At 38.5% G+C, this 12,188-nt stretch overlaps 1 protein-coding gene across 5 annotated transcripts in view; it reads right to left on the bottom strand.

Moving 5' to 3' along the window:
• DOP1A (DOP1 leucine zipper like protein A) overlaps nt 1–12,188 on the bottom strand; it is a 2,904,166-nt gene that overhangs the window by 1,979,861 nt on the left and 912,117 nt on the right. For 4 of the 5 annotated variants that reach the window (XM_069606322.1, XM_069606321.1, XM_069606320.1 and 1 more), the window contains exons 13-14: nt 6,231–6,345; nt 4,417–4,446 (exon numbers count right to left, since the gene is read on the bottom strand). In XM_069606322.1, coding sequence (XP_069462423.1) covers nt 4,417–4,446; nt 6,231–6,345 — 145 coding nt within the window. The remainder of the gene's footprint in view (nt 1–4,416; nt 4,447–6,230; nt 6,346–12,188) is intronic. The other variant, XM_069606324.1, reaches the window with a different exon arrangement.

The following is a 12,188-nucleotide window of genomic DNA, read 5'->3' as shown; positions in this document are numbered from 1 at the left end:
AAAGTAAAATGAAGCAAAGCCAGAGGCTACAGCTTCCCTCACCTGGCTGCCAAGCTCTGGGATGGCCTCCCAGCCTCCTTGAGGGCAGAAAAATCCGACTGGATCTTCTGCAAAGGTCTAAAAACTCAGCTTTTTCACCTAAACCTGAACTCCCCACCGCAGGCCACTCCATTCACGATGAACTTTCTCCCGCCCCACCACCCTAAGGTTTTGCTTGTAGGATAATTACCAGTTGGTCATGATTCTGTATCTTTGTATGATAACTGCCATCAGGTTTTAACTATTTTACCTGTACCTGTTGAAACTATGCCTGTTCATCACTAGCCAAAGACTTTGTATTATAGGTTTATTGCAAGTTGGTCATTATTCTGTATGTTTGTATGATAACTGCATCAGGCTTTACCCACCTTACCTTGTGTCTTTATGTAACTATGTGTGCCTAGTACTTTCCTACCTGCAACAGCGCCTCAATGCCTACGGGTTGTGTGTGTGCTTTACAAATGTAATAAATAAATACACACATTAAGTAACCAGTTTCCCTCATGCCAGTTTTCTGTTCCTCGGTGGGACTTGAATTTAGTTTTGACTTTGCTAATTGAAGTTCTATTTGAGCCCCTGTGTTCATGCTCGGTAAAGTTAATCACCCTTAGCGTGAGCAATCATGTTTACGAGATAGGTTAGTTCACGCTTGCCGTTGTCAGTTAAATCTCCCTACTTGATATTTTCCAAGGAGAAGGTTACCTTAATAGTGAAGCTGTCTTTCCTTCCTAGGTTTGTATTACACAATCACCTCTATCAGACAAATCCATCTCCTGTGTTTTCCTCTTCTGGTTATCATTCTAAAACGGAGGAACAACCCCATAGATAGATCCGGTACAGGCCTCAGCAACGAAGTCTCTCAGACGAGAGCGGTCACAATAGATGACCAGCTCTTTGTGTGTTATGCGGGTGTCCATGCTGGCAGGGCTATGACCAAAAAAACTCTGTCCAAGTGGATCATCCTCTGCATGTCAGAATGCTACAATCTGTCTGAGAAGGATGTGTATGAGGGCCTCAGGACTCATTCAACCAGAAACCTGGCTACCACTTCAGAATATATGCAAGGAGGAAGAATTGGGCTTAACTGTACAAGTTTAGATTACCGCCTGGATACCTTGTCAGAGCAGGATGCTCCCTTTGGTCAAGCAGTCCTGTAGAGTTTTTTCACTCTCCTCCCTCCTCCAGATGTCCTGCGCTTCCTCAGCTGCCGAATGTTAGAGAAAAAGGCGGAAATAACGCATTAGAGCTGGTCAGAGCCGACATGGAGCTGCACTGCCCCCACTCCCTATGGTGGTGAAAACGTTTCTGAAGGCTGCTAGCTCTGGAGATAGACTATCTAAGATAAGAATCTGTAAGAGGAAGATCCATCAGAAAGAACATTACCAAGAGGCAAGAAATGTGTTCTTATGGCCACTCGTCTACTCTGTATACCGTAGGTTTCATTTATGTCTTTTTTATCACTTTGATTATGTGTCTTGGACCTATATCGAGGTGGAACATGGTGTATACATTTCTGTGTGTTCTTGTTCTTTGTCGATGTCTTAATAAAGAAATGTTGAATGTTTATCTTTTCTATATTGCCATTTTGAGACTCAATGTCTTAATAAAGATGTCAAAAAAAGAAATCACCCCGTCAAAATTGAAGAAAATAAAAGACTGTATAACAGAATTATTTTTGCAAAAATGAAAATAAACAAGACAATAAAACTGGCATAGGAGGCCTCCACCATTAGAAGAAACCAAGTAATGGGCAGGAAAAGAAATGATATGTATTGTTTATTATGCTATTAAGTGTAATTTGGCTCCATGATAAAACATGTGAATTTGGGACAAATGGTACACCCCCATAAGAATTTAAAAAACTGTGTGCATTATGTTGGCAAGTATATTTTCTTGCAGCCACTAAAGATCTTTGTAGAGGGTTCTAAATATAGGTGATGCTAGTGGGAAACAATGAAAAGGTCTCCTACAACTTCTTTTGAAAACACTGACCCTAGACCCAGATGAACTGGCATACTACTAGACCATTACGAACCTCCCGTTTATTGGTGAAATCTTGAAAAAAAGGGGTCTCCGGAATCGAACAACTACACCTCTGCACGACTATCAGTTGTGGTTCCTCCCTAAAGGTAGCATCTAGACAGCCACCATCCAGGCGGTAGATGTTCTCCAAATAACTGCCAAGGGAGACTTGTGCCTCGTTGACCCATCAGCTGCATTCAACAGCATCGACCACTGCATCATCCTCTTCCCTCCTCGAGGACAGGATGGGAATCTCTGGCATTGTCCTGAATTGGTTTACCTCCTACCTCTCGGGCAGACATCATGCCGTCCAGATAAGCATGTTGTGTTCTAACCAACTCCCAGCTTCCTGCAGAGTCCCCTAGGGCTCCATTCTCTCACCAATCCTTTTCAACATGTATATGGTGCCTCTGGGCAGACTCCTCCAAGATCCCAATATAGCCATCCATCAATACACAGACAATACTCAGTTGTACAAGAGAGTAAAAAGCCCACAGGACATCAGTTGCCTCCGTGAATGCATAGCCATCATTCAGTCCTGGATTTCAACAGCCTACCTCAAGCTTAACCATCCAAGACTGAATTCGTACTAATTGGTCCCCCTGCTAAACAACAAATTGTCCAACAGTGGCTCAATGATATGCACCAAGAAGGATTTGATCCGAAACTCTTCGATTCAGCTTCAATATTGACAGCAGCCTGTTATTCCAAAAAGACATAGCCAAGAAGACCCAAACAGCCTGGATCCAAATCTCCACCATTCACAAAATCAACCCCTTCATCCCGTCGCAGGACTTCTGGAATATAGTGCAGGCCCTTGTGATATCACACATCGATGGGGGGGAAATTCCCCCCTGATGGGGCTCCCAGGCACACTCACTTGGCTCCCCTAAAAGCAGTCCACCACTCTGCAGCACGTCTTGTGTGCACATTTGACCAGGGTCGGATGGGCCACTCGGCCTTTCGGCCCGTGGCTGGGCCGAAAACGGCCCTGGGGAGTGGGGGCCGGTTTCTGGCCATGCCTGGGCCAGTTTGGAGAAGAAAATAAATATATATTTTTTTCAATTTTTTTAATTCATTTTTTCTTCAAAAAAGCCTTTCATCCTTCTTAGGTCGATAAATAAGTACCAACACATGTTGGGTGATATTGTATGAATATTTGTTCTATAAAAAAGAGCTTAAGCGTAAGTGCTATACAATAACATATCATTTGGCCTTCGACGTCTGCTTGGATTCACAGTAATTTAGTGTACTTAGGAACAATGCTATTTGATGCCACTTCCTGTTTTGTCAAAATGGTGAAAGGTCGTGTTACATCTCTTCCCAAGATGTCACTTTGGGGTGGGGTCAAATGACAACACTTCTGGCGATGTCATCAGAGGTCAAGGGTCGTGAGGGGTGGGCCACTTTTTTGAGGTGATGGGTGGCCCACTTTTTTTTGGGTGACCGGGCCTATTTCTTGTCCAAGTCCGACCCTGCATTTGACAGAAACACCTCACTTCTACACAAACTACATTGGCTTTCTCTCCAGGATAGGATACTGTTCAAGACTGTATGTATCATCTACAAAGCAGTCACAAGTAGCACACCAGGTAACCTGGCGCACAAGCCCCACGTATCTGGTGGAACATGCTCCGTGCACAGTATATCGACAAACCGGCTCAAATCACAACTCGCTCGCAAAGAAAGGACCCACAAACAATCCTTCTCGTGTCATGTACCCATGCTTTGGAACTTGATCCCAGCATCGGCTTGGAATGCCCCCACAATTCTCCAATTTTGCAAATCTCTCAAAAAGTAGCTTTTTCAACAACACCTGACCAAGAAGAAATCCCAATGGATGTAAAGACTGACACACAGTACTGCGCTACTGTTAAAATATTGCAGCCCATACGCTGGATACCCACACCCGCTACATTATTCTGCTGCTCTTTAGATAGGTCTGTGGTTAAAACAATAAATATAAAAATATGTTATGAATATTTAAATATAAAAAATAAATACATTTAGAAATTATTTTTAAGGACTAGCTTAACATGTAATACCCGACATGTAGCGATGGTCATTGCATCAACATCCTCATAGAATAGATATTTTGGAACACATTTCTACTAAAATGTTACCATTGGAACATGCTGGAAAGTCATTGTTTTCTGAACCTGGCTAGGCTGCAAGCATTTGAATCAGAAAGATGATAAATGGGGTTGCATGGCTAGTTTGAATAAATAATAAGGTCTTCAAACAGGCACGAATCATAGCATCATATGTATTACCATTTAATATCACAGTGCACATTTCACACAATTCATTTAAAATAGCTGTAACAAGAAGAGGAAAAAGGGCAGGATGCCATACCTGACAAATCACCCTCATACTTCTAGTAGGCTTTGGAACGAGAAAGGAAAGAATTGAGCAGAAGAGAATAAACAGTCTAGCAATGTTCATTAGGGCATTTCAAACATGTGTTTAAATAAAAAATACATTTTTGTTATGACAAGGCAGCAATCAAAGCCAAGTTGGAGACTATGGTCACGGCTATATAATAATACAATGAATCAAGCTGCTGCCATAAGCTTGGACGTGAAAGACAATGTTAATAAAATTGAATATAAAAGATAGGATAACAGACAAAGCAGTGAAAGGAAAATAAACAAAGGGGATTTATTCCAAATGGAAAGTACATCAAATAAATGCTATGTTATAGAAGAGAAGGGGTTCGGGTGAATTTATTTATGAAGCAGAAAGAAGTCACAAGACATTGGCATGTTTTACGGTTACTTTCATTTGAGAATGATTTGTGGTGCAAATAGAAGTGGAATATGGAACCAAAAACATTCCATAATTCAGCTACTGGTTGTAGTTTGCTAATGCTAAACTTTTCCACAGAAATAAAATAGGAAAACTTAAATATGCAATCTTAATTATAACTTCTTAACTTGAGCTATAGAAGGTCTCCAATAAGTTTTAAAATTCAAATTTATTTTACAACTCTCTTTTTGCTCCACATTTTTGTGGCTAGAACCGAATGTTGTGCTACCAAACAACAAGGAAAAACATCATCCAGTACAATAGGCTAGCACAGAGTAAAAGAACATGTGTTCCACTACAACTTACATCCTTCAATTAGAGGAGAGAACATCCTATAACATTCTGCAACTTATTTACAAATTAATTACTTGGTAATAGATGATTACACTCAGCCCTAATAATAAGCATCTTACCAACCACTTTTACTTACCAAAAATAGGCAAATATGTCCAACAACAAAATAGGGATTAAACATAATCCCAACAAATAGGAAATAATGGTACATAGGATCCTTCATTCTTCCTTGCACTCACAAGGTTCCACAAATATATTCCATTAGTGGTACCATAAGCGGTGCCACAGGAAGTAGCACTTTTACTTTTACTCCCCGATGTCAAAAGGTAAAACTGTATCATTTGCAAGAATTACTAGGTGCAATGAAGTATTAATTCTAAATGGATACCTGTTTTAAGGTAAAATATATTTTTTTACTGCCTAAAAAATGCCGGAAACAACCTTTGGAATGGGAATTACTTTTTTTACTCCGCACAGGAAATCATTTAAATCCCAATTGGAAAAAATAGGGAATAAAATAAATGCTCTTCAAAACTTTACCTGGAGCCCTGATTGCGACCATCCATTTACAAGCCAATAGGATTTTTTTAAATCAGTATTCAAAGAAACATGGATACTGGATACTAAATATATTTGATTAAACACTACCATGAGCTTTGTCATAATATTTACTGTTTTAAAAAATATATATTTTAGGCTTCCTTAAAAAAGGTTTGCTCAGAAAATTCATGGCACATAAAATTAGATCGGATCATAAACAATACCATGAAATTTTTAACAACAAGAGCAGCATACTAACAGCAAGCATTAAAATACTGTGAATATAGTACAACTCCAGATCCTCGTCAATACCATCATTGTCATAATTATCATGAACACACTGGAGGTAACCATTATTGGCCTTATGTTTGTGTGGCTTAAGTACCAATAAGCCTTTGAAAGAAAATGTCAGCATGTAGTAGAGAGGTATTCTCTTTAGCAGAGAATAACTGAATTCTTCCAAAAGTATTATACAAAAACACTACTCTTCCTGTCACAATAATGATAGTGAATAAACCAGTTCTCACCAACGATACAATATCCAACAAAAAATCCACCAATGAGCAGAAAGTGGTTAAGGGCAGTTCAGTGGGTTTCCGCACATCTCCAGGTCCTGTGCACGTTCTTGCATGAAGTGTCCGCCTACAGATTAGAAAAAAACAAACCAAATTATCTTCTAACAGCAATGAAAAAGCAAGTGAGAATTTTTATATGTATTTGTTTTTATTCCTATTAAATGGTTAGTTAAAAAAACTTCAATACATTTTCCTTTTAAAACCAAATTATACTTGTAAGATACGGGATAAGAAATAAAACAACAACTGTTAGAAAATAGCAATCCAGAAGCGAAAGAACTGATTGCGCTTATTTTTAAGGAGTCGCTATCAAAAAATACATTTTCAGTTTCCAATATCACAGCATTAATGTCTACCATTGATCAATTCTCTCGTGTCTCAGGATACAAATTACATTATGATAAATCCAAAATCTTAGCTCTTACTAATTGTGTGTCTTATCCGATACTCCCCTTTATGGCATGAAGTGGTGCACTTCTTCAATTAAATACTTATGGATACATATTGCAAAAGATAGTACATCCACTTTAAGCCTAAATCAGAATGCAATAATGATATGATAAACGCGCTTAATAAACAGAGGTTTCTAAGCGCTGACCCGGGGATCGAACCTGTGGTTCTCCATGTCGTCCTGCTTCCAAGGCGAGCATGTTGCCCCTGAGCTATCCTCCCGAGATAAAATAAGATCCATTAATCAGTGGTCCCCTCTTTTCCTCTCTTGGTGGGGAAGATTAGACTCCATATAAATGACTCTTGGTCCTATCTTCTTGTATTACCTTTCCATGATCCCAATTTTATTACCAAGCTCCTTCTTTAAAAAAATTGACACAATCCTATCCAATTTTCTTTGGAAAAATAAAACTCCCAAAATAGCGCTCAAACTCAAATCTTGCAAAACTCTTGGCGGAGTTAAATTCCCTGATTTTCTTAAGTATCAAAAATCATTTTTATTGCAACAACTTGCCCTTTTCTTATCTTCCAAACCCCAATTCATGAATGCCCCATCTTGGATTATTTTAGAATCAAAACGCATTGCTCCTTTAACCTTTGCACATTTTCTCAGAACCTCCTGATGGCCTGGTATTAAAAAACAGCCCCTTTTGTATTCATTCAAACAAGCTTGATTGTCCTTACTCTCAACCTTGCCTACTACCCAAGACTCTACAAACGCCTTCTTATGGTTCAAAAAATCATTTTTTTAATTTAAATTTATATAGCGCACATGCAGCCCAAAGGCATTGCAGCACTGTTACTGGTGGCTGACTTAGTTATGAAAAAGTTACATACATGTGAAGGAAAACATCAGGAGTACAGTTACTTTCTGAGTTTGTGGTACATTCTCTTTGCATTCTATATGCATTCAGATACAGATATTAGCTACAACACAAGAATGAGTAGAGTTTCTGTCTTGGAGGAGTTTTAGATGAAGAGCATAGTTTTCAGCGACTTACGGAATGCTAGGTGAGAGATTTCTGCTCTCAGGGGTGGTGGTAGGGCATTCCAATGCAATGCTGCTAGGTACGGGAAGCTGATCCCGCCTGCTCTGGCACTTTTGTCTCTGGGGATCATGAGCATGTTTGCATATGGAGTTCTGGTCGGTCTGGTGGATGTAGTGGGGTGGATTCTCTCAGAGAGGTATGGTGGAGCAGTGAGGTGGATGCACTTATGGGTGAGGGCAAATGCTTTAAAGAGGACTCTTTCTTTTACTGGGAGCCAGTGAATTTCCCAGTTGACGTGATATGCTCTTTCTTGGGTATTCCCGTGGCTGCTCTCAAACCGCTGTTTTGTATAGTCTGAAGTTTGGTCATGTTTTTGGTAGAAGTGCCCAGGAACAGTGCATTACAGTAGTCAAGTCTTGATCCTGTGATGGCTCTAGCAATTGTAATGCAGTTATCCTTAGATAGGAAAGGTCTGGCTGCTGTCAGCAGTTTGGCTTGGTATGCTGCTGTGGAGGCGATGGCGTTTACTTGCCTAGTCATCGTTAGATTAGAGTCTAGGTAGACGCCTAATGTTTTTACTGAATTAGACACTGGGATTTTAATATTATCAATCGTAAAATGACTGAATTTGGAGTCAAGGTTCTTGAGTGTTTCCTTGGAGCCTACTATGAGTAGATCGGTTTTGTCTGAGTTGAGGCATAGGCCATTGGCTGCCATCCATGCTTGAATCTTGTTGTATGTGTGGTTAAGTGCTAGGGATACTGCCAACCCTTTTTTTAATACATTGCATGAGGAGACGATGCACTGCTTGGTTAAGATCGGTATGTCTACAGTCTCTCTTCGCAACAAACCTAAAAAATAGTGAAAGCTAGCCTTGTGTGTTTTGATTGGCAAGTAACCAAGAATAAAATTATGGAAACCAAACTATATAAATATGCATGTTCCCTTTGGAAATGGTTTCCGGCTATGGAAGGCTATCTTATGAAATATCCCAGTAAGCAAATGCGGAATTATTTTATGTGTTTTAGATTTAATGTAATTCAAACTAATCAAATCAAATGCATTAGAAACTGTAACTTAGTGGATTGGAAATGGTGTAGATTTTGTAAAAAGGAGGGAATCGTAGAAACGTTACAACATTTCCTTTAGGTATGTCCTGGACTTATGTCCTATAGGATAAGTTACTTTGCACAATTTGTACGATCAACCCATGAGGTAAATAGAGAATTTATATGGCATAGAATGTTGCACGAGAATTCAGTGATACTAAACATTTGGGTTACTTCTTTTTTGAGAAACATTTGTGATTTGTGTTAGTGTGGAGAAAGGTTAACTTGTTTTGTTCTTTTTTTATTGTTTGCTGCTACTTTTTTTCTATGGATCTATTGTGAAATGCTTTAGGGTCAATGTTACGTTAAAGAAAGCTGTTAAATTCCAAATATATATATGGGGTAAATTTCATTCAGATTATGTATATGAATTGAGTCAATCCCATTAGTTGTTACCTCATTGTTTATTTGGCTTTACTATCTTACTCTGTGGTTTTTAAAAAGATCTTTTATAATAAATTATGACTCATATTTTAAGAAATAATTGTTTCGGTTATTAGTTTTCGATTTGTATGCTTTTTGTTCTGATCTAGAATCAATCGTGTTTTAATTCATTTAAGTTAATGTGTTTTCTTTTTTTTCTATTTTGCTGTTCTGTTTCATATTCCGTAAATTTGTATACTGTTGTCCTTTTCATTTTCTCCTTTTTGTAAAGGTTTATTACAAACCAAGACAAATAAACACATTTTTAAAAAAAAATGTGTGGTTAAGTGTCTTTGAGTCAGTGTCATAGTCTCCCGTGAGGGTGAGGAGGATCTGGGTATCGTCAGCGTAGTTAGTATACGAGATGCCCAGGGAGTCAAGGATGAGGAAGAGAGGTTGTGTGAAAATATTGTAGAGGGTTGGTGAAATGCATGATCCTTGCGGGACGCCGCATAGAGTGATGGAGGGCGAGGCTGAGGCAAGGTCTGAGAAAACTTGCATAGTCCTCCCTTGCAAGAAGGAGGCGATCCATGCGGTGGCATTGGGAGAGAAGTTGGCTGTAGTGGAAATGTGGTGGCATAGGACTTGGTGGTCAACGAGGTCGAATGCCGCCGATAGGTCAAGGAGGAAGAAGAGCGCGGGTTTCCCTTTGGTCATGTAAGGTAGAGTGGCGGGGGCTCTCTGGAGTAGGGAACTTATAGCAGCGACGGGATATAGCAATCCGTCATATGAGTCACATACGCAAAGTAGTGACGAGGGCCCAGACAAAGATATAGAGAAAGATATAAAGAGATGGAAAGGAGATAAGGATAAAACTGATGAGATGGCACTCTTACAGAACAAATGGATGGGAGGTCGGATTGTACTTAAACCCGATGATAAGGGCATTGAGGATGTAAGATAAAGGGGAGATCAAGACTAACAAGACAGAAAAGACAAAGAAAGGGAGGAACGAGTGAAAGATTAAGGAGTGAAAAGAAAATATAGACAAAGACAAGAACAGTTATATCAAGATGAGCAGGCTAAAAAACAGGAGAGAGCAGAAGAGCAAAGAAAACATTATCTCTTACTTAAATGGTATTTCACAGGGATTTATTTACTAACACACCTGTACCTTTTCATGAATTCTGCAACCGATTTAATATGAATATATCTGATCACAAACCTATGCTACCCTTACTAAGCTAATTACCAAAGCCATCCCCTATTCTCAAAAAGCACCTTCTAAGTATATAATGTTTTAAATATCTTTATTTCTTTTGGTTGTAAATAACAACCTTTCAAATACAGCAAAAGGAAAACAGAATAAAGTGGACATTTTTAAATATATTCTACTTACATTTGAAATATGTGCCATTTCATCAATATGAGTTTAAAATTGATTCATAGATTCAATATTTGACTATGAGAGTCTATTCTGGTTAAAATATATACATGTTTTAAAACAACTTAAGACATACAGGTAATACAATATGAACAGAACAAAATTGCAGTATGGTAAAAACATAAGGCACTTCCCATTGATATTCTCTTCCGCTTACAAGGTATTTGTCATCCTTTGAATGCAGCTCAGGTTACAAGTGTAATACATATGATGTTCTCATTGTAATCACTGCTTACTGTTGTCATAAAATTACCAAGAGCATCTTACATTATCATTGCGTTATATTTAGACAGTGATAGCTTATGCTTGCAGTTTTAGTCAACTTTTTAGTTCCATCGCACTTACACGTAAAAGTACATTACATAATATGTTATCATTGCGAACATTTGCAAACTGGGATCGCGGGTTTGCTAGCAAAGGATCTTACAGTAACATTATATTGTGTTTACACGATATAGCACAGTTCCGTTTCAGGTAAGGTTGCAATTTCCATTCCTAGAATGTTGTCCTTATATACATTAGCGCTCTAGTATAATATGCGATTAACTATGAGGTTCTAGCTCAGTTGGTATACACTAAATCACAATTAATATTCTTGTTCACGTCTCTCGATTCTCTAAATGCTTGCTTGTGTGTCTATAACTCAAGCTCAGTCGCTGGGGGTAATTTATTGTGGCTAAGTTTAGTGATATTTGATGTGCATTGAAAATCATGAACCACATCTGCTTGGGAGGTAATAGCAAACATTCATGGAAGAATTTATAAAAATATTATTTCCTCAATGGAGCTAAATTTAGGCATTCAACCAGTAAATTTTGTAAGGTTTCACTTTGGTTTGGCAGTTCACAAAATCTACATGCAGCATTTAAGTTCAGATATTTCGCTCGAGACGCTAAGAGTACTCATGTAGGCCATAAGTTAAAGCACAGTCTCAATAGATAGGCACAGTATTTCTGGTCTGGGAATCTCTGAAGGTATTTTGGAATTTGATTAAGTGATTTTGGTACAAAGTTGCCATTTTTGAACGCTTTAAATTGATTGCGCTTAGTCCATGTTGCTCCCCAATCAAAATACCATAATTTTTGTTTGGCAAGGTTAGGATTGCTTATTAGTAACTGTTCTTCTATATCAGCTTGCTTCATAATTGTCATACAGTAGTGTTTCCAGGTTATTAACGGGTTATGATGTTTTCAGTCCATCAAGGATGTAAGAGCTGCTATGAGGCTTGATGCATACACATTTTTCATCGGACACTTTCGGAAGAGAGTCAAAGCATGCCAAGCTACAATAGTGGTAAGTGAAAGTACACCTAGTTCATAACAAAGTATTTGAATGGGGAAGCTTTGTTAAAGAGATGAGCTTTTTTTCCAATATAGGCCTTCTAGATAGTCCCATTTAGGGTGATTTTAAGGTAGTTGGGTCTGCACTCCATACATACTCACAGGTATAACTTTTTGTCTATAGAAGTTTACAACAGAAAGACAAGAACATTTACTATATTTTCTATGTATTATCATTGCTTGGTCGGTCAATAATTCCATTTTCCATTTTGTTT

Source organism: Ambystoma mexicanum, chromosome 4p, assembly GCF_040938575.1.
Source record: "Ambystoma mexicanum isolate Mex_15411 chromosome 4p, UKY_AmexF1_1, whole genome shotgun sequence".
Taxonomy (NCBI): Eukaryota; Metazoa; Chordata; class Amphibia; order Caudata; family Ambystomatidae; genus Ambystoma; species Ambystoma mexicanum.
This window is presented reverse-complemented; position numbering and strand designations above follow the sequence as displayed.